Raw genomic sequence first — 23039 nt, forward strand, 5'->3', positions numbered from 1 at the left:
TGTTGTCTAAGTTCATTAGTAATAGAATGATATAGTAACTTAGTTGCTTTACCACATTAAAGCAAAGGAGAGATTATTGGTAATAATGTGATAGATACCGATAGATAGACAAAATGATATGATGTCTGGGTTTGCTTCTAATTAATTCTGGGGAGATGAGAGAAGTAAAACAAAATTGACCTTGAATTAATAGTGATTGAAGCTGAGTGATGGACACATAAATTGTTACACCAGTCTCTTATTTGTTAATAATTTTGAAATTTTCTACAACAAATGGTATTTATCGGAATCATTACATCAGAATAGAAAGTTTGTTTTTGTGTTCATTGCCACTTCTCTTACAGTGCTGAAGGAAGTCACGTTTCAGGACAGAGCAATGGGCGAGATCCACAAGCTCTTGCCAAGGCTGTACAGATTCACCAAGATACCTTACGCACAATGTACTTTGCTTAAATAGTCCAAGTATATTCTCTGAGAGGAAGCACTGAAAGATGAACTGACATACAACGTATGTTTCCAGTGGAGTCAATTGAGTAAGGACACCTCCAGCCATACAGAAACCAACACTGTGTGGGGGCCAAGGTCTGATCCTTATGTTAATACAAGGAAGATTGTTTACTTCATCAAGGAACACAGCATCATTATGCAATATGAAACCAGCCAACTGCTTTTTGTGCGGTCTCCTGTAGGAAGTATCGCAATTGTTTTGTTTTCATTTCTTGTAGTCTAACCCTTTTAATGCCTTTACCTCAAGTTGCTTGGCAGCACAACTATCTTTGCAAAAAAAGTATCGAAAAAGTAAATGATGGTTTAAAAAATATACACCTTCATGAATAATCAAAGTGATTTTTCAAAATTATGTGCAAAAAATTAATGTGCATTCATATATTCTTGTAAAAGGTGTCTGTGTGTTTTTAAAATATATACATCCATACTTCATATGCATATATATCTGGATCTGGATTGATAATAGATATATATGTGTCTGTGTATATATTTTAGAATTCATTCCATTTGGGGAACTTCCTTTCCCTTTTATTCTACTAGCACTACCGCTTTTATTTCTCTTTTTCCCTTGCCTTCATCACCTACATTTTTTCCCTAATCCTACCAGTGACATTCAAATATTCACCTACCTGGTTCGTTTGAATGTAAAATATGGCAAACTAGATTTCTACTTTTATTTTGCATACCCTATTCCTGACTCCTATCTCCTACACGATTCTGAGTTCTCAACTCTTGATATTGCTGTCTTAAGAATCAAACTTTTATATATATAGTATACATACATACACAGACACATACACACATATATATACGTAAAATAACTTTTTGTGAGAGTGTGTCTCTCCCCTCCCACTCTGAACATACATTTGCGCAATTTGTATATAAGCAGTAGCAACCTGAACTATTCTTTTTTTTTTCTTTTTCTTTTTTTTTTTTTTTTTTGAGACAGAGTCTTGCTCTGTCACCAGGCTGGAGTGCAGTGGCAACATCTCAGCTCGCTGCAACTTCCGCCTCTCGGGTTCAAGCGATTCTCCGGCCTCAGCCTCCCGAGTAGCTGGGACTACAGGCATGCGCCACCACACCCAGCTAATTTTTATATTTTTAGTAGAGACGGGGTTTCACCATGTTGGCCAGGATGGTCTCGATCTCTTGACCTTGTGATCCACCTGCCTCGACCTCCCAAAGTGCTGGGATTATAGGCGTGAGCCACCGCACCTGGCCTGCTATTCTTTTTCTTTAGTGAGTTTGTTAAAGCTGCTATAAATATAAAACCTGTCAGAAGTTGTAACTCTTTCTCTCTGATAAGTGATGTGTTTTCTGAAACCTTCTGTTTCTATGGGTTATACACAGAAATTCTTTAAAGCTTTTATAAAGGGTAAATATTTTAAAAGATTAGAATTCTGTAGGGGTTGAGACCTCTGAAATTGAATAGAGAGAGAAGGGGTTGTTGAGGGATTTTTTTGTTTTGTTTTTTGATAGTTTACTTGCTGCCTCTCATACCTTAATGTGATTTTCATATATTTTATATATATATATGTATGTGTGTGTATATAAACACATATGTATGTGTTTGGAAGTATAGCTTCCTTTTCTTTTATATTTATTAGAATAGTGCTTTAATAATTATAGAATTGTACTGGCAGCATCTTTTATAAAAATATAATCATGTTTATTTTAAGAACTGACAACTTGTTTTTGCTATCTTTTAGTGCAATAAGCAGTTTTAAAGGAAAGTTGTGTCTGTTTGCATCTTTACCATGGATATGAGGAGGAACAGGCACCTCCATAATTTAAAAGGGCAAAGAATACAGCCTTAATTTCAGAAGGAAAGTTTTGTAATTTTCAGTTTTAAAGCATATCTTTTAAAATTCATCATGAAAAAAGGCTGGACACTGTGGCTTATGCCTGTAATCCTAGCACTTTGGGAGGCCGAGACAGGTGTATCACCTGAGCTCAGGAGTTCGAGACCAGCCTGGCCAACATAGTGAAACCCCGTCGCTACTAAAAATACAAAAATTAGCTGGGCATGGTGGTGGACGTCTGTAATCCCAGCTACTCGGGAGGCTGAGGCAGGATTGCTTGAACCCAGGAGGCGGAAGTTGCAGTGAGCCAAGATTGCACCATTGCCCTCCAGCCTGGGCAACAAAAGCAAAACTCTGTCTCAAAAGAAAAAAAAAAATCATAATGAAAATGAAGTGAAATTGCCTAAATGAGTCCAACTTGAATATTAGAAATAAAGTTGAACTTTTATATAAGAAATAATCGTGAATAGGTTAACATATTTAAATTATTTGCAAATAGATTATGTTTATTGAAGAATCATATTGGCTAGTTGCCCATTTTCATTTACTAAAAAGAATCAGGAAAATGCAAGATGATATTTTAAAACTTTTGCTAATGTATCACCAGTGTAACTTTCCTTTTAAAATTAAGGTGATAGTAACAAAGGAAGTTAGGACTTTGATCATTTTAAATCAGTTAAATCACTGAAATGTGGGAAATTGTTTTACAAAACTTTTGTTTTATTGATTACACTTTAAGGTATTAAAAAGTACTATAAAGCTATCAAAACCGAGTTTATCAGTAACATTGGATTCAGGGGAGCTTTGCACTTTGTAACTCATGAAAATTGCATTTTGATTTTTTTTTTTCTTGCACTGGTTCAGAGTATAGATACTACAGATTGTTTCCAGTGGGCATTGTTGTTAGCCTTTCAGAATTCCCTCTGCACGTGAAACCTAATGGATTTAGATCTTTAGTTTCTCTCTTACCTGTAATCCACTATTATTGCCAATTCACTGTATTTTGAGCCTAAAATCTGAGCCCATGTCCTCCGACAGGCATGTAATCTTTTGTCCCTCTGCCAGAAAACTAAGAAAGTACTGTATTTTGTATGTTTATTATTTTGAAGTGTCTGAAATGCAATTTACAACACTGTTGCAAAGAACTTTACAAAAGGTAATATTTGTATAGTATATACATTTTTTCTCCCAGCCTTCTCCCATCTCCTCCAGAAAAATTTCCTATAAAAGATGGATTTTTTTACACTGAAATTTTACTGAATATAGTCAGGATCATGGGCAAGAGAAGAAAACAGTATACCTAAGATGATAAAAATTTAATTGGTATGTGCTTGATTAGTGTGAGTAAACATCTTCCTTTATCATGGGAGCTGCACAGATTCATATGGGAAACTTTAGGGAATGACTGTAGATACCCTTTCTCTATGTACTCTCTCACCTAATTTTCAGTCACTCGTATATGCTAGAGTGGAGCCCTTAATTTAAATATATTTGGAAGGACTTTTTTAAGAGGAAAAATATTTTTTCTAAATTATGAAGTTTTACCTTTTGAGTGATTTCTTTTTTAGAGTGCTCTTACACTATTCAGCATTGCTAGTTTAAAGTTGATTAACTTGAAAGAATATGTATACTATATTTCTATTTTGCTAACAAATTGGTATATTAATTACCATTGGTTCTTAATTACAAGAAAACTTGTGCTTAGAATTTTAAGGTAAAAGGCTAAGTGACAAATGCTTCTTGATTTTTGTCCTATTTATTGTTGCACTTCTGGTGCAGAATTTCTAATCTTTTTTATTTTAAAAAAGTTTTTTTTTAAGTTAAACATGAAATTCACAGTGACCCTTCTGCTCCTGCTCTTGCTCACTAACTATATCATGAATGCTAAATTTTAATCTTCTTTTTTCTATGATGTATCTTACAAGACTGACTGTAAAATATCAGTCTGGCAACTAGATAATTGATTTTCATATGAAGAAGAGTTGGGAGTTTAATGTATATTCTTGATGGCTGAAGTGTCTACGTAAAGTGCTGATACATGTATTATATTACAGTATCAGGTTACTGGCATGGAGGACCATACACTTACAATATTGTAGCTGCTATATTTATTTAAGTAGAGTCTGACAGTTACTGCACTAAACAATAAGGAGATAAGCAGGATTCAAGGCTAGTGTTAGACCCTTTTTTTTTCCTAAGTAAGAGTAAGGACACGAAATATCAAAGTAACAAAGGGTGCTGCCATTTTAGTTTCAATTTAATATCAGGATATTCTTTGTTTTAGAAATGTAGATTTTGACTTTTACAGTTTGAAAAAGGGTACCTCAGCCTCCTCAGTACTGGTTTTTTGGCACATTTTCAAAGAAATATTAGATTCCCTTTCTTTTTCTTAATAGTTATCTTCTAACAAGTTTCTTGGAAAAACTATTATTCTAAGGGAAATCCCTGTATATAACCTATTAATATATTTCTCTTCCTAGAAGACAGTCTAGGAGGGATTCTAGTAGGAATGACTGAGTGTTTCGGAAGGCACTTGATAGAGGCATCTCTGCCTTCCAGCACAGGGATTCTCAGCCTTCTAAAGATGTAGACCAGTTTCCAGGCTAGCTTCTCCACAACTCACCACTGCCTAGTGTTCACTTGTGTATTCTCTAATGGATTTTAGGAGGACAGGCCTCCTGACAGAGTCATGAAAGACTTAAGGCATGTCTAGGGAAATAAAAGCTGACTTGCCCTTCAGCAGGAATGACTGGCAGAGGATCTCAGTGTTCAAGGAAAGAGTGAGCACTAAGCATGCCAGTGATGGATCTGAAGTGTTTAGATGGATTGCAGACCAGGAATTAGAGACCGTTTGTTACTCAAGGAACTTGATGGATCTGTTTAGACACCTACATGAATTTGCCAAGGGCGGTGATTTTTATGAAATTCAAGAAGCAAATGACTTGGATACAGCTAGAATATGTTGTAGTCTTCCTATTTCAAACTTGGTTTTAATATTTTTACCAAGAAGTTTAACTGACAACTCTGCAAAATTTTCATTCAGTGTCATTAAACCTGAGTTAAATGTTTGCTTAGCTTATCCTCTTAGATGTTCTCCTGTTGAACAGGCAAGTTGCCCTTAACAGTAACTTGCTACTTAGATTACCTTTTATTAGTTAGTCAAGCTGCATAAAGATCATTAGTCTGGCACCTTTATTTTGGCTTTATCCATATGAAGTATTCATTATTTTCATACTTTTTGAGAATTCATAAATGTCTTAAAGCTTCAGTAAGAATTGTTGGGAGGTTTGACATCAAGTAACGCCTTCCTGAGTAGCAGTATAACCCTAATTTAGAACCCTTGTTTTCCTATTTCAGTTCTCATATTTGATCATACAAAAGCACTTTTGTGATTCTATAGGAGTCAAAAAATAAGCCAAGAATAGATAAGTAAGACAGTGCGGAAATCAGAAAATGAGAATTTTCTCCAAAAAATATTTTTTAAAAAGTCCTGTTTATACTAAGAACATTCTTGATCAGTTACAATGTTAGAAATGTCACTGTGATTAGTGAAAGCCAAGCTGAGTCCCAGGAAGCAGGGCGGGGAGTGTGTGTGTGTATGTATGAGTGTGTATATATATATAATCTCACACACACAAAGGGAAAAACTATTTTGACTTTTTTCCTGCTTTTAAAATGGTACATTTAAGTTTATAATTTTCCGTGTCAGTCAATGTAATTTTTTAAACTAAGATACAATGGTCAAGGCTTGTACTAATATTCCCTACTACTCATTGAAATTTGTATTACTTTACCCATCAAAACTAGTACTCCAGATGTTTACGTCATTGATTAAATCTCAAGAATCTTTTGTTCTTAAAATATGGAAGTTAAAGATTTTAATTTGCATTAAAGATAGAAGGATGGTAGATTCAATATAGAGGGTTGAGATTTACCAGTGAGAAACCCTGTTGAAGTATCAGGTAAACGGTGTGACAAAATTAGAATCCTATCAAATCACTATCCAGCCATTGGGGTCCCTTCCTTTTTTAGACTAATTTCTAAGGTAAACAAAATCTAATGTATCTATGTTAGGGTCTCAGTAAAGCAAAGATGTTTGTCAGGGCATAGACTCTTGAGTTAAATTTTTTAATCATTTTTTTAAGCAAGGCGGTTCTTAGAAAGTGCCTTTTCAGAAGATGGTGCTGTAGATTTTTATTTTTCAAGTAGCACGAAGCTAAGAATTTTAAAGATAAATTATTTTAGAACTCCAAGAGTGTGACAGTTTCATAAAAATAATGTTAGTTGTTGTCCTGAGTCTCGTCCAAGGGAACCAAGGAAAGCTTTTATGCAGTAAAGTAAAGGTAAATGCTCACCAAATTTATTTTGTAAATTTGAAAACAAAATATTTAGTAGAATTAACCCTTTTAATTCTCAGCTGTATTGGAGGAAATCCATAATGCACATAAAACAGCAAAACTACTTAACTTTTTAACAAGATTATGGGTATAGTACCAGTGTCCAAAGGGAAAGGTAACTTGCCTGGAATTGTAGGCAACATCTTCTAATCTTCTTTTTTTTTGTTTTTGAGATAAGCTCTTGCTCTATCACCTAGGCTGGAGTGCAGTGGTGTGATCTCAGCTTACTGCAAACTCTGCCTCCCGGGTTCAAGTGATTCTCTTGCCTCAGCCTCCCCAGTAGCTGGGATTACAGGCATGCACCACCACACCCGGCCTAATTAGTCATTACTAAGGAGGACTGCTCATAAAGGCAATACCAAGTCATCATTCAGATCAGCTTAAGCGAGAAAGCAAAATGATGATCTCTATTGTTAAAGAAATTTTATTTTCTAGACACCAAGGAATATTTTAAATGATTTTTTATTTTTTCTAGGATGCAGGAACTATGAAAAATGATGACAAGGCATTTAAAAGGGTTTGATCAGTTAATTAGAAGTAGGATGTGCAAAATTGTGCTTAAGGGGAAATAAGCAAAAGAAAGGAAAATAGCAGGACCTTTTATAGTCATTAGAAATGTAGATAGTGGGCCGGGCGCGGTGGCTCACGCCTGTGATCCCAGCACTTCGGGAGGCCGAGGCGGGCAGATCACGAGGTCAGGAGATCGAGACCATCCTGGCTAATACGGTGAAACCCCGTCTCTACTAAAAATAGAAAAAATTAGCCGGGTGTGGTGGCAGGTGCCTATAGAATGGCGTCAGTCCGGGAGGCGGAGCTTGCAGTGAGCTGAGATCGCACCACTGCACTCTAGCCTGGGTGACACCGCGAGACTCCATCTCAAAAAAAAAAAAAGAAAAAAGAAATGTGGTTATCTACCAGAGGGCAATTTTGCTCCATACCAGGAAGCAGTAAATAGCAGTAAATGATCACCTAGGCACTTCTTTCCTGTGAATTTGGTGAGCATTCTTCCAGAAAAGAAAACTAAAAGCAAACAACAACAACAACAAAAAATACCACACCTCAGTAACCTTGTATGCTGCATTATATAATAATGATAGTAAAATTATATTGTTTGGAGTGTACTGTGTCTGTTTGCAAATATCCATGCACATTAAACTTTTTTGTTTTTATAATGTCTTAATAGCAATTATGAGTTTATTTTTGTTAAGATTAATTTTTCTATTGTGATGTTTATATTTATTGGCAATTTGTGTGCAACTTTTATATTTTGCTTGTTGGTTTTAAGGTATTTTATTTTTATAGATATTTCTAGCTTTCCTCATTCTTTGTAATAGCAGCAAAGATTAAGATGGAGTGTTAATATACCAACCAAACTACGAATTCCATAAACTCTAGAGTTTGAATTTTTACCAATAAACCATTAACACTATTTTGTAACTTAGAATATTTAATGTTGTTTATATAGTGGGCATTAAAGACAGTCTTTAGACAGATTTCTACATGTGGAGGGGAGGTGGGGCTTTCCTGTAAGTTTGATCTTTTTTTTCCCTTTAGTAGCAAACTAACATAACAGATTGGATTTATTTTACCTGATTGCAGTTTTGGGGAAACCTGTCAAATAAATGATTGTTACATGCCTTTTCTTTTTTTTTTTTTTTTTAACTTTAAGTACATTGAAACTGCTTAAATGGTCACATTTTTCAGCATTAGGATTAAGATACCTTTTTTGTAGGCCTGGAAAACAAATAGCAAATGATTCAAAACTCATTGATAATTGATTTTGAAATGAAACTTTTCCCCCATAATTTGTTATATGGAAGATTTGCTACCCTGATTTTTTCCCTAGCATACTTCTAAAGTTGATTCAATCCCTGAGTATCAGTGAAGAAATCAGAGTTTAAGTGGCTAGAGAGAGCCAGGTATAAAGACTGATTAATAGAGTACTTCAGCTAATTAAAAATTTCAATAGTAATAAGTTATGAATGTGAATAAATTGGAAGGCAGTAAAAAGAATGATTATAGAATATTAAATTCAATTATATATAGATACTCCAGTTTCCTAGTGAGTAGGTCAAGATTATTTGTTTGTTTTGTGGCACAATCATAGTTCACTATAACTTCAAACTCCTGGGCTCAGGTTATCCTCCCACCTCAAGCTCTGAAGTAGCTGGGACTACTTCGCGTGCGCCACCATGCCCAGCTGATGGTTTTTTTCTTTAGAGGTGGGGTCACTATATTGCCCAGGCTGCTCTTGAACTCCTAAGCTCAAGTGATCCTCCCACGTCAGCCTCCCAAAGTGCTGGGATTATAGCCATGAGCCACTACAGCTGGCCAAGATCAAGATTATGAATATTGGCATGTTAACTTTTAAAATAAAAGTACGGCCGGGCGCGGTGGCTCAAGCCTGTAATCCCAGCACTTTGGGAGGCCGAGACGGGAGGATCACGAGGTCAGGAGATCGAGACCATCCTGGCTAACACGGTGAAACCCCGTCTCTACTAAAAAATGCAAAAAACTAGCCGGGCGAGGTGGCGGGCGCCTGAAGTCCCAGCTACTCGGGAGGCTGAGGTAGGAGAATGGCGTAAGCCCGGGAGGCGGAGCTTGCAGTGAGCTGAGATCCGGCCACTGCACTCCAGCCTGGGCGACAGAGCGAGACTCCATCTCAAAAAAAATAAAAATAAAAATAAAAGTATATGGGCTGGGCACAGTGGCTCACGCCTGTAATCCCAGCACTTTGGGAGGCTGAGGCAGGCAGACGACCTGAGGTCAGGGGTTTGAGATCAGCCTGGCCAACATGGCGAAAACCTGTCTCTACTAAAAATGCAAAAATTAGCTGGGCGTGGTGGCACATACCTGTAGCCCCAGCTACTCGGGAGGCTGACGCAGGAGAATCACTTGAACTCAGGAGGCAGAGGTTGCAGTGAGCCGAGATCTTGCCATTGCACTCCAGCCTGGGCAACAAGAGTGAAACTCCGTCTCAGAAAATAAAAATAAAAATAAATAAAAGTACATGAAAAAAGTATATTCCCTTAAGCAGGTAAAATACTTGCATTGTATTTTTACACCATGAATTTGCTTGTCAGGAAATTTCTATAAGAGGTTAAAAGATAAACTGTATTCCATCCTCTGGGTTTTCAATTCTAAATTATTGGAACTCAATGTATGACATTTTACTGTAGTGTATTACTCCACTGAGAGGCAGGGAAATGGAAAAGTGTCAGGTAACTATAAATGGGAAAATTTTATTTTTGTATGGTAAGTTTTACAGTTTAACATAGATCAACATGTGTTTTCTTGTAGAGATTAGCCATTTCATTTCTTTTTGCATTTTTGCCAGTTACATTAGTTTGCTCTATGATATACTATTCTGAGATACTTCCTCCACCCCCCACACATCAAGTACTAATTGTATACAGATAGTACAGATTTGTACTTTGATTATAAGAGTTTGTTACTACTAATTAAAAGCAAATTAATGTGGCTGGGCATGGTGGCTCACACCTGTAATCCCAGCACTTTGGGTGGGCGGCCGAGGTGGGCGGATCACGAGGTCAGGAGTTGGAGACCAGCCTGCCCAATATGGTGAAACCCTGTCCCTACTAAAAATACAAAAATTAGTTGGGCATGGTGGTATGCGCCTGTAATCCCAGCTACTGGGGAGACTGAGGCAGGAGAATGGCTTGAACCCAGGAGGCGGAGGTTGCAGTGAGCCGAGATAGCACCACTGCACTCCAGCCTGGGTGACAGAACAAGACTCCATCTCAAAAGAAAAAAAAAAGCTAAATATTTTTGCTGTGAGTGTATGTCCCCTTTTAAGGATATTTATTGCGCTTATAACCTTTATAGTTGTATTCATTACATGTCAACATGTAATAACAAGGTTAGCAGACATGTAGTTCCTGAAGACCAACATTTTGAAAGTTGCCTCTGGGCCAGGCGTAGTGGCTCACGGCTGTAATCCCAGCACTTTGGGAGGCCAAGGTGGGCGAATCACGAGGTCAAGAGATCGAGACCATCCTGGCCAACATGCTGAAACCCCATCTCTACTAAAAATACAAAAATTAGCTGGGTGTGGTGGCGCACACCTGTAGTCCCAGCTACTTGGGAGGCTGAGGCAGGCGAATCGCTTGAACCTGGGAGGCAGAGATGAGACTCCATCTCAAAAAAAAAAAAAAAAGAAGGTGCATCTGGTCCTGTGTTTTCTTTTTCCTTCTGAAAGTTCATAGAAACCTGGCATATAGAGCCTATTTTGCTGTTTTAACTGGTAGGCTTCACAAATCCTGCTACCTGGCATCAGTACAGCTTGACCGCAGTGAAGTACTTGATGGCTTATTCATGTTTAGTTCACCTCTTTAGAAAGAAAGCTTTGTGGCCAGGAGCGGTGGCTCACGCCTGTAATCCCAACACTTTGGGCGGCCGAGGTGAGCGGATCACCTGAGGTCAGGAGTTCAAGACCAGCCTGGCCAACATGGCAAAACCCCATCTCTTCTAAAAATACAAAAATTAGCGAGGTGTAGGCAGGAGGCTAAGGCAGGAGAATCGCTTGAACACAGGAGGCAGAGGATGCAGTAAGCCAAGATCACGCCACTGCACTCCAGCCTGGGTAACAGAGTGAGACATCTCAAAAAAAAGAAAAAAAAAAATCTTTGTGCAGTAAGTAATAGATCATCCCAAAAAAGAATTGCCATGAACAGCGTTATGTGTAGAAAACAGATGGGAGTGTTGGTCATTAGAGCCTTGCTTTTTAAATTTTACTCTTTCCAAAAATTGGCTGTATGCTATCTATAATTTTATGTTTGATGTTGAAGAGGCAACACCAGAGACTAGAGAGGGAGATTACTCTGATATTTAGTGCCTAAAACTTTCATCTTGGCTGGGCACGGTGGCTCACACCTGTAATCCCAGCACTTTGGGAGGCCAAGGCAGGCTGATTACCTGGGGTCAGGAGTTCGAGACCAGCCTTGCCAACATGGCAAAACCCGTTTCTACTAAAAATACAAAAATTAGCCAGGCATGGTGGTGGGCACCTGTAATCCCAGCTACTCAGGAGGCTGAGGCAAGAGTATCATTTGAACCCAGGAGGCAGAGATTGCAGTGAACTGAGATTGCACCATTGCACTCCAGCTTGGGTGACAAGAATGAAACTCCGTCTCAAATAATAATAATAATTTTAAAAATAAAAGACAAAACTTTCATCTTTGTTTTTTTTGAGACCGAGTCTCGCTGTGTTGTCCAGGCTGGAGTGCAGTGGTTCAATCTCAGCTCGCTACAACCTCCACCTCCCGGGTTCAAGCGATTCTCCTGCCTCAGCCTCCCGAGTAGCTGGGACTACAGGCGTCCGCCACCACTCCTGGCTAATTTTTGTATTTTTAGTAGAGACGGGGTTTCACCGTATTGGCCAGGCTGGTCTCGAACTCCTGACCTTGTGATCCGCCCGCCTCAGCCTCCCAAAGTGCCGGGATTACAGGCTTGAGTCACCACAACCGGCAAAACTTTCATCTTTATTTCATGGCTTTATTTCATCTTTATTTCATTTTTGGTTGGGAAAACAAACAAATCTCTTAAGTTAATCCTTTAATAGTCTTTTTAGAACCAAAGAAGGAAAGACTGCAAAAATGTTGCATTCGTGCATCTTTATTGTCAGAATCTGAGAAACTGGAGGTTTTTGCAAAGAAATAGACTAGTAGGATTGTGAGAATATATAGTGAGGGGGAAATTAGAATAAGGTTCCTTTGCTGGGATCCTTGGACAGAAACCTTACAATTGTTTAGTATTTGCAGAGTAAAAGAGCAACTATTGCTATTTGAACCTATAGAAGAGACCTAAGACGAGCGTCTCGGTAATCTACATTTATATGATGATATTGTCCCAGACCCAAAGGCACACCTGTTCTCAGTAACTTAGAGAAGCCGTGGAGGTTGCTTCTGAATTACAGTAAAGAAACTAAATGAAGCACACTTAAATAGAGCCAGGCATTGCTATCAACATAATGTCTTTGGTGTTCCTCTTTAAATAGAAGACACCAAGCAGGGCCTTTCCAGGCAAGGTAGTCTGTCCTGTAAAGAAAATGGTTTTGGTGTGGGATTTGGTAAAAACACTGGTTAGTTTGTAATGAAGAAAGAATTTTGGCACAGACAGTCCAACCCAGTTAGTGGATACAGTTTGATCCCAGGGAGTTTAACAAAAACAAGCTTTGGTTTTGCTAGCAACAGACTTGATCTTCTATAGTGATTAATTGCAATTAAGGTTTTCCAGGAGCTTTCTCATTTCTTAGCCCAGGGTCCAACCCCGTTCCCTCTTTAAAAAAGAAAGAATAGGCTGGGCGCGGTGGCTCACACCTGTAATCCCGACACTTTGGGAGGCCGAGGCAGGCGGATCACAAGCTCAGGAGTTCAAGACCAGCCTGGCCAATATGGTGAAACCCTGTCTCAACTAAAAATACAAAAATTAGCCAGGCATGGTGGCAGGCACCTGTAGTCCCAGCTACTCCGGAGGCTGAAGCAGGAGAATCCTACTAGTCTGAATTACAGTAAAGAAATTAAATGAAGTATTTATCCTTAATAGAGCCAGGCGTTGCTATCAACGTAACGTCTTTGGTGTTCCCCTTTAAATAGAAAACACCAAGCAGGGCCTTTCCAGACAAGGTAGTCTGGAACCCGGGAGGCGGAGCTTGCAGTGAGCCGAGATCGCCCCACTGCACTCCAGCCTGGGCGACAGGGCGAGCGAGACTCTGTCTCAAAAAAAAAAAAAAAAAAAGAATAGGAAAAGGACTTAGAGGCAGTTTATATAGAATTCTACTGGGGGTAAATAACACTCTCAAAATACTTGGGAAAGAAGAATCACATGCCACAAGTTATAGCTTGATTGATATTTCAGCACGTTTTCCATGTTTGTATTCTAAAGTTTGTTTCCTTTGACATTCCATTATCTTATTTATTAGAGTGCCACCATTCTTATTTGTAATACAATCAGTGTTTTATGCCATTTGTGAATCACACAATTGTTCTTTTCTCCCCACCACACACACACACGCACACTGTTAAAAATAAAAGAGGGGAAGGATAAAACAAAAATAGAATGATGATTATTACAGTGTAAGTTTAACATATATGAAGAGAAATTCTAACTCAGTTAAGTGAGAATTAAGATTGAAAGTATTAATGTTGCAAGTATTATCTCTAGCCATGGAATTTTTTGCTAGCTATAGAGTGCTAATGTGAACAGAATATAAATCAGGAACATGATGTATTATAGCAAAGTGATAAAATTATTATTGGTATTAGTCAGGTGTGATGGTTTGCACCTGTAGTCCAAACTTCTCAGGAGGGTGAGGCAGGAGGATAGTTGAGCCCAGGAGTTTAAAGCAAGGCTGGGCAACACAGCAAGACCCCAATCTTTAAAATAAATAAATAATAAATAAGAATTATTCTTGAAAGTAATATTTTAACCTGCCAACCAACAGAGATCCTCATACTCTTAAAGAAAATTAATATAGCTTATGGATTTGATAAATTGGACTCTGATTTAAACTTTAAAATGTTATGACTTTTATTCTGATACATGATTTCTAAAATATGTAAAAAATTATATTGAACGAATACTTAACCTGTTCATTTCTTTTATGTATTTATTCTGACTTTTTTATACAGCTTATGTCTCACATCTGCCTTCTTGATATGTGCAAAATATTATGTAAAAATAGTTGAAAACTCATCCCAGTTCCTGGTCAAGCGTGGGCTGTAAGAGAGAAGGCTTAAGGTCTTCTTTAATGGAGGAACTTTTGAAAGCTCACAACTGGAAAAAGCCTATTGAGAATTTGTTGCCTTTGAGAGTAGAAAGGGCTCTAGAATATGAGCCAGGGACTTGGAATTTAGTAATAGGTCTCCCACTGATTTGTTCTGTGTCCTTAGGCAATTCTCTTAATCTCTGTGTGCGTAGTTTCCCATTGTAAATAAGAGTGGTAATATCTGTCCTCACCTACCTCACTAAATTGTTGGGGTTTTTTGTTTTGAGTCAGGGTCTCACTCTGTTGCCCAGGCTGAACTACAGTGGCGTGATCATAGTTCACTACAGCCTCCAACTCCTGGGCCCAAACTATCCTCCTGCTTCAGCCTCCCAAGTAGCTGGGACTAGAGGTGCATGCCACCACACCTGGCTGATTCTTTTCTTTGATTGCAGAGATGGGGTCTCACATGTTGTCCAGGCTGATCTCTAACTCCTGAGCTCTCAAGCAGTCCTCCTGCCTCAGCCACCCAGAGTGCTGGGATCATAGGCGCGAGCTCAAGCAGTCCTCCTGCCTCAGCACCCAGTGCTGGGATCATAGGCATGCTCACTAAATTGTTGTAAGAATAAGATAATGTTTGCGGAAGTATTTGAGTTCTCCAAAGGAAAAGCTCTTCAGACTTTCAAGATAATAGAAGAGTGTGTGTGAAGGATTCCTTTCCAGTTTGCCTCTGTGAAAGTGTCTTTAATTACCATAGGTCATTTTATGAAACAGGAATAAGAGAAACATAGGCCTTATCATGGTATAGTGTTCACTTACAAGCATATCCTGTTGTTGTTTCCCTGCAAGATATCCAGCACACAGGCTGAATTTTTCTTTATAATAATCCTTGGCAAAAGCATAACTTCAAAAACCAAATTATTTTAGTGGTGCTATGGCAGCTGCAGCTTTATTTTGAGTTAGATTAATGTGGTGAAAACCATCAAATACTTAGAAATTGGCTGGGCGCAGTGGCTCACGCCTGTAATCCCAGCACTTTAGGAGGCTGAGGCAGGTGGATCACTTGAGGTCAGGAGTTCGAGACCAGCCTGGCCAACACGGTGAAACCCTGTCTCTACTAAAAATACAGAAATTAGCTGGGCGTGATAGAGGGTGCCTGTAATCCCAGCTAACTCAGGAGGCTGAGGTGGGAGAATTGCTTGGACCCAGGAGGCAGAGGTTGCAGTGAGCCAAGATTGTGCCACTGCACTCCAGCCTGGGCAACAAAGCGAAATTCTGTCTCAACAACAACAATAATAATAATAATAATATACAAATACTTAGAAATTAACTTTGCCTTTGCCTTCAGGCACTTTTGCTACATGTTAGTATCAGAGGCTCTTGTACAACTAGATAGTTATTCCCCTGTTTCTTGGCCGATTTTTGGTACCTTTCTTTGAAGAAGAGGGTTAGATTTTAAGAAAGAAAGTGTGCTTATTTCACTCATGGCTTTGCAGAATTTAACTTTGCTTTACTTTAAAAATTCCAATCATCATGTACCTGTAAAGGTTAAATATAGTGAAAGTTTTTGCTTCATGTGAATCAGTTCTGAGCACCTGCAGGTCATGTCAGGCATCTGATGCAGTTACCATTATGGATTGTGGCAGGTCCTTACATTTCAGCAGGCTTATGCATTTCCATGGGGGGAAGAGATTCTGTTTCTAGGAAATTACAAAGGGCATACCACTGCAGGGAGTGTAAACAATTCTTTGTTGCTACAGACAAGATTTTTTTAAAAAAGGAAAAAGGATGCATTTTAGGTACACAGGGTATGGATGCATTCAACACTTACTTTTATCTCTACAGATGCCGACCTCCCCTTGTTGCAGGCAGTTGGGCTTTTCCAACTCATTACTAGCAAAGGTGGCATCTGCATTAATCTCAATCAGAATTTCAAGTACTGAAGATGAAAAGTTGGGGAGATTCATGTTTGAAAAATGAAAAATGAACAAAAAATCCACCTTATGCAATGAGATAGCTGACAATGATATATCAGGAATACTTTTAACCTATTTTTGCTGCAATGTGTAGCTTTAATGTCTCTTTTCAGTTATGGACCCATGAAAGTATTACTATATCTTGTGAATAAAGATCATTCTTATGGACTAGTACGTGGATGCATTCATAGGCTGTGGGAAGCAGTGGTGTGGGTATGTGTGTATATATCAATATTTTATGTTTATGACTCTGCATATTAAGTTTATATAGAAAAAATAATGTGTTTCTTTAGTGTTTGGGGGACTAAATTGTATTATGACCATTCCAGTGTAATCTGACTGCTCACTCTAGAGAATTTTTCTGTTATACACAATGCACATACAAACATACACCCCTAAAGCGTAGCTAACTGCTCCCACTAGATAACTGCTGCTAAAAAAATAAAAAATAAAAATTGTAAAAACCCCTAAGTAATGGAGGAAGAGATAGCATTCTTTTACAAGGGGCTTTTCTGAAGAGTAAAATGTAAACACAGGACATGTGGGGAGGGTGGGGCCGCCTGCAAAGTGTCCTGAAGATGGACAAATAGCCTTTTAAATTCTGCTGTGTAACCATCTTTACCGCGTGTGCCTATTTGTATTGCAGATGTGAACTACTATTTTTGGAGGTTGATACCAGTATGTTTTGAAACCGAATTATTACATAAAATCAGAGTAACCTCTTTCTCAATCCTCCTTTTCCACACTATTCTTGCCAAATATTTCTGCTGAAACCCAGTTTCAGCAAGGCAAAATGATGGGACTCTCAAACCTCCCTCCTCATCTTCCCTTCCCCTCTGTCTTATGCCTGGCCTGGCCTTTTTGGTTGTTGTCGTTGGCTTTTCATAAGTAAGAACAATTTATTGTAGTATTTCAAGACTGCAGAATTTCAAGTGTATATCTATAAACCTTTTTTTAAAATCTTCAGCTACATAGTAACATCAATTAAAACAGAAGAGTGAGTCTAAGTCTGTAATATGCTATAGGACCGGATAAGATTTTGAATGAGACTAAACTTGACTGCCATATTTTATTAAGAGGAAATTGGAACTTCATGGTGGGGAATGGATGAGAGCAGGTCTATGATATATATGTAGTCATTGTATAATTAGAAACACCAAATGCTGAATCCTATCACTGTGTTCTTGGGGGCCAGGCCTTGGATTTGGTTGTCATTTAAACTCTTTGAAGATTATATGTAATTATAATGAGCAGAAGGCAAATAAAGTTTTTGAACAAAAGTACTTGTTTTCAGTATTTAAAATTTGGTAATATATTTTCTTTTTCAGTTACACTATCTTCCCCACAAAAATTATTATACTACAAACAAGTTATGAGTCAGATGGAGAAGCTTGAAGAAGTTGGTTTTTAAGCAGCTCATACAATATTTTGCGTTAAAGAAATTGTCATTGTTTCCTGTTGGGAGGCAAAAAACAACAGCAACAATAACAAAAAGAAATTGTCATGATTCTTTCTGAGCCAAACTGTCACGAAATGTTCTGTGACAGAACCACTACTCTTTTTTCTGCCATTCTGCCTACTGGAGAGTTCTATGTTGTATTTATTTTTAATCCTTGAGTTTAAAAATATTAATGGTTTTAGTGTTGCTTAGCTTCAGTTTGAAGTATAACTTTCACTAATAACTGCAATAAAAAGAAAAGCTTTGCTCTTAAACTTTCTCTTGTGTGGTCATCATTACAGCTTTTCAGACTAGGGAACGGGACCCATGTGATACAGTGGAAAGAACGTAAGCTTTAGTCGTGAAGTCCTGGGTTCAAACCTTGATTATGTGACACTCTGAGCAAGTTCCTTGATGCTTCTAAATCTCAGTTTCCTTCAGTGTGAAAGGAGAAAATAGAACTGTTGGAGCATTAAATGAGACAATATATAGAATGTTTCCAGTGCTGGGCATGTGGCTGGGGTTCAGGTTTTTCAAAGACTGCCTACTTCCCCCCTACCCCACCCATTTTTCACCTTCTTAAATAAAAGACAGTGAGTGGAGTGGAAATGGGGAGATGACACTAGGCTTCCAAACTTTGCCAGGAGGTGAAAGAATTAAGAATGTGTAGGGAAAAAAGGAACCAAAATGAACTGGGGGAATCTTTGCAGGCCCAAAAGTGGATACACAGCCCCGATATGCGATGCAAGAAAACACTGGACTAAGATTTTGGAAATCAGCTCTCAACCCTCTTTAACTGCATAATTTCAGGTATAGCTCTGCATTTTTTAATTAAAGTTGTTAGACTAATGCCAGAAGTCGCAAGTTGGCAGGCAAATTTCAGTCTGCAAATAATTTTTAACTGTTTAAATTTTTTTTTCTTTTTTTTTCTTTTTTTTTTTTTTGAGATGGAGTCTTGTTCTGTCACCCAGGCTGGAGTGCAGTGGTGTGATCTCAGCTCACTGCTACCTCTACCTCCCGGGTTCAAGTGATTCTCCTGCCTCAGCCTCCTGAGTAGCTGGGATTACAGGCGCGTGCCACCACTCCCAGCTAATTGTTTGTATTTCTTGTAGAGATGGGGTTTCACCATGTTGGTCAGGCTGGTCTTGAACTCCTGACCTCGTTATCTGCCCGCCTCGGACTCCCAAAGTGCTGGGATTACAGGTGTGAGCCACCGTGCCCGGCCAATTGTTTACGATTTTTTAAGAGAGACAGGGTCTCACTCTCTCGCCTAGGTGGGAATGCAGTGGCAAGATCACAGCTCACCTCCTGGGCTAAAGGATCTTCCTGCCTCAGCCTCCCAAGTAGCTAAGACAACAGGTGTACACCACCACATTCGGATAGTTTTTAAAATTTTTGTAGAGATGGGAGTCTCACTATGTTGACCAGGCTGGTCTCAAATTCCTGGCCTCAAGCAATCCTCCCACCTCAACCTCCCAAAGTGCTTGGATTACAAGCATGAGACACTGCACCTGGCCCAGATTTTATCTTCTCTTTAAAAATAAGAACCAAGTGTGGCGGCATGCCCCTGTAATCCCAGCTATTTGGGAAGCTGAGGCAGGAGGCTTGCTTGAGGCCAAGAGTTCGAAGCTACAGTGAGTTGCGATCATACCACCGTAGTCCAGCCTGGACAAAAGAGTGAGACCCTGTCTCCAAAACAAAAAATAGTAAGATATGCTAGAACCGAACAAATCGCCAGTTACATTAGAGCTCAACTGCTTGAGACTTTCTTCAGAGCAAGGGTGCTCAGAACACCACACTTAAGCATCAGAAATGAGGTGGCAGTCTAAGGTAAAATGCTAAGTGTTGTTGTTTTGAGACGGAGTCTCGCTCTGTCGCCCAGGCTGAAGTGCAGTGGCACCATTTCTGCTCACCGCAACCTCCATCTCCTAGGTTCAAGCGACTCTCCTGCCTCAGCCTATAGAGTAGCTGGATTACAGGCTCCCGCCACCACGCCAGCTAATTTTTTGTATTTTTAGTAGAGATGAGGTTTCACCCTGTTGGCCAGGCTGGTCTCGAACTCCTGACCTCAGGTGATCCACCTACCTTGGCTTCCAAAGTGCTGGGATTACAGGCGTGAGCTACCATGCCTGGCCAGTGAGGGGCATACATCTGAATGTAGTTTTCATGTTTCAGTTGTCTGATTATTTGACAGATTTATCTCAGCTGCTGATACTTGCATACCTTGGTGATGTTTTCAGGAAATTAATTAGGTTGATTAGTCAATGCCAGGAAAGGATGTGTACGTTTTCACAATATTTGACTAAATGTTATGAAGGGAACTGAAATCTTTAGTTTTACATATGGAGGAAAGATGACTGTTTTCCTGTCATTTCTGTTGCTTCCACAGTTTCTACAGTCTATGAAGATCTTTATGATGCCTTTTTTTTTTCTTTGAGACAGGGATTTGCTCTGTCGTCCAGGCTGGAGTGCAATGGCATGATCTTGGCTCACTGCAACCTCCACCACCTGGATTCAAGCAATTCTCATGCCCCAGCCTCCTGAGTAGCTGGGACTACAGGCGTGTGCCACCACGCCCAGCTAATTTTTGTATTTTTAGTAGAGATGGGGTTTTGCCATGTTGGCTAGACTGATCTTGAACTCCTGACCTCAAGTGCTCTGTTTGCCTCGGCCTCCCAAAGTGCTGGGATTACAGGCATCAGCCACCGTGCCCAGCTACAATGCCTGTATAGAGTAGTACTTTTTTTTGTACTTTTCCCTATTAAAATATCTTTCTTGGGCTGGGTGCAGTGGCTCACACCTGTAATCCCAGCACTTTGGAAGGTCGAGGCAGGTGGATTGCTTGAACTCAGGAGTTTGAGACTGGCCTGGGCAACATGGTGAAATCCCAACTCTACAAAAAATACAAAAAATTAGCTAGGCATGGTAGTGAACCTCTAATCCCAGCTACTCGGGAGGCTGAGGTGGAAGGATCACTTGAGCTTGGGAGGCAGAGGTTGGTTGTGGTGAGTCGAGATTGTGCCACTACACTCCAGCCTGGTGACAGAGCGAGACCCAATCTCAAAAAAAATGTTTTTTTCTTATGAATAACGCTGGGGTTCAAAATTTATAATTATAAACAAAACAGATACCTTAGTGGCTTAGTATCATAAAGTCCAATATGTTCGGTTCTCAACTGAAACAAAATTTTAATAGGCTTTGCTAAATGATTTTAAAAATAGGCCAATTCAAAAGTACCTGAGGCTGGGCATGGTGGCTCATGCCTGTAATCCCAGCACTTCGGGAGTCGAAGGCCGGTGGATTGTTTGAGCCCAGGAGTTGAAGACCACCCCAGGCAACATGGTGAAACCCCGTCTCTACAAAAACTACAAAAATTAGCCAGGCATGGTGACATGCTCCTGTAGTCCCAGCTACATGGGAGACTGAGGTGGGAGGATCACTTGAGCTCAGGACATGGAGGCTGCTGTGAGCCATGATCATGCCACTACACTTAAACCTGGGTGATAGAGTGAGACCCAGTGTCAAAAACAAAAACAAAACAAAAGCACTTGAAACTATTAAATGTATAATATTACTCTTCCTTTACTGTAACTATGTTGCCAAACAGAATTTGCATATTGTCTTCCAAAACAAAAACAATAAAACAGAACGTAGGAATGGTCTGATGCTGCACCAGACAGGATTTCAGTCAGCACCATCACTCAGATGGCTTTCACATGTCTTTTATACAGATGTAAAATTAAGATTAACTGGCCAGGCATTGTGGCTCACATCTGTAATCCCAGCACTTGGGAGGCCGAGGCGGGAGACAGAGCGAGACTCTGTTAAAAAAAAAATGAGCCGGGTGCGGTGGTTCAAGCCTGTAATCCCAGCACTTTGGGAGGCCGAGACGGGCGGATCACAAGGTCAGGAGATCGAGACCATCCTGGCTAACACGGTGAAACCCCGTCTCTACTAAAAAATACAAAAAACTAGCCGTGCGAGGTGGCGGGCGCCTGTAGTCCCAGCTACTCGGGAGGCTGAGGCAGGAGAATGGCATAAACCCAGGAGGCGAAGCTTGCAGTGAGCCGAGATCCGGCCACTGCACTCCAGCCTGGGCGACAGAGCAAGACTCCATCTCAAAAAAAAAAATTAACCATCTTTTTATATTTTTTATTTTTTGTATTTTGTTTTGTAAGCTTAATCTTAATTTTTTCCTATTTATATTGGTGCTTGTATAAAGATTTTAGACTAAGAAAGTTTGCCAGCTGTGGTATCCCTTTGAATAGTATTGAAAACTACATATTCATAGGTACTATCTAGACCATAAAATTATTACTGTTGTCTAAGATTATTTAGATATTAATTTGAAAATCTGCACAAAAGTATATCACTTTGCTGAATGCAGCAAAGTTACTTGCCATTTATTTTACCCTGGAGACTTTTCTTTCTTATGGAAAAAGAGTGGGTTTTGAAGATAAGAAGGGCAGATGGGGTGGTAGGAATCATTGTTTTAACCTCCAGGGCAAATCATCTGCAGCTGTGTAGTTGAAGTAGGCTGTTATTTCTCTGACGAGTATGCTGTGCAAAACGAGTTAGCCTCACCCAAATCTCAGCCTTGACAATCTCAACACAAATTTCTTTGGCCTGAGACAAGTACAGGACCAGCAGAAAAGCAAGCTGGAAAAAACGTCAAAGGCAAGCAGTTTCCTCTGGAATAATGAACAATAAAAAATGGCTGTGAGAGGTCAACTGTTCCCAGTCACCTCCTGCTAAAAATATTAATCATAATTTACTCCGGGCCATTAAACTCAACTCCCTTGGCAAACACTCACATAAAACCTTCAAATATTCTACCAGACCTTGAAAGAGGGTTACTTGACTGTAAATAGCCAAGCCAGTCCCAATTTAAGACAGAATCCTTCTAATGTGACATTATATTGTTGTTGCTTGAAAAACATTTTCACAATCACAGTTCTCACATTTCTAAAATGGCAATTTCCAGAGAGAAGGGTGGAGTTTGATTTAATAACAAACCTTGTGCCTCATGCCCGGCTCATAATCCCAGCACTTTGGGAGGCCAAGGTGGGCAGATCACTTGAGGCCAGGAGTTCAAGACCAGCCTGGCCAACATGGTGAAACCTATCTCTACTAAAAATACAAAACAATTAGCTGGGCACGGTGGTGCACACCTGTAACCTCAGCTACTAGGGAGGC

The 23039-nt window shown here is 39.4% G+C and overlaps 1 protein-coding gene across 13 annotated transcripts in view; it reads left to right on the forward strand.

Annotated features, from left to right (window-relative positions):
* The window catches only part of LOC101005189 (argonaute RISC catalytic component 3), a 141777-nt gene extending 123659 nt beyond the window's left edge, over positions 1-18118 (forward strand). For 12 of the 13 annotated variants that reach the window (XM_003891585.3, XM_021939325.2, XM_017959710.2 and 9 more), the window contains one exon: positions 345-1169. In XM_003891585.3, coding sequence (XP_003891634.1) covers positions 345-453 — 109 coding nt within the window. In that variant the 3' untranslated portion in view covers positions 454-1169. Of the gene's footprint in view, positions 1-344; positions 1170-17733 lie in introns of those variants that run through there. The other variant, XM_021939319.2, reaches the window with a different exon arrangement.
* The last annotated feature ends 4921 nt before the right edge of the window (positions 18119-23039 follow it).

The sequence above is a fragment of the Papio anubis genome, chromosome 1 (assembly GCF_008728515.1).
Source record: "Papio anubis isolate 15944 chromosome 1, Panubis1.0, whole genome shotgun sequence".
NCBI lineage: Eukaryota > Metazoa > Chordata > Mammalia > Primates > Cercopithecidae > Papio > Papio anubis.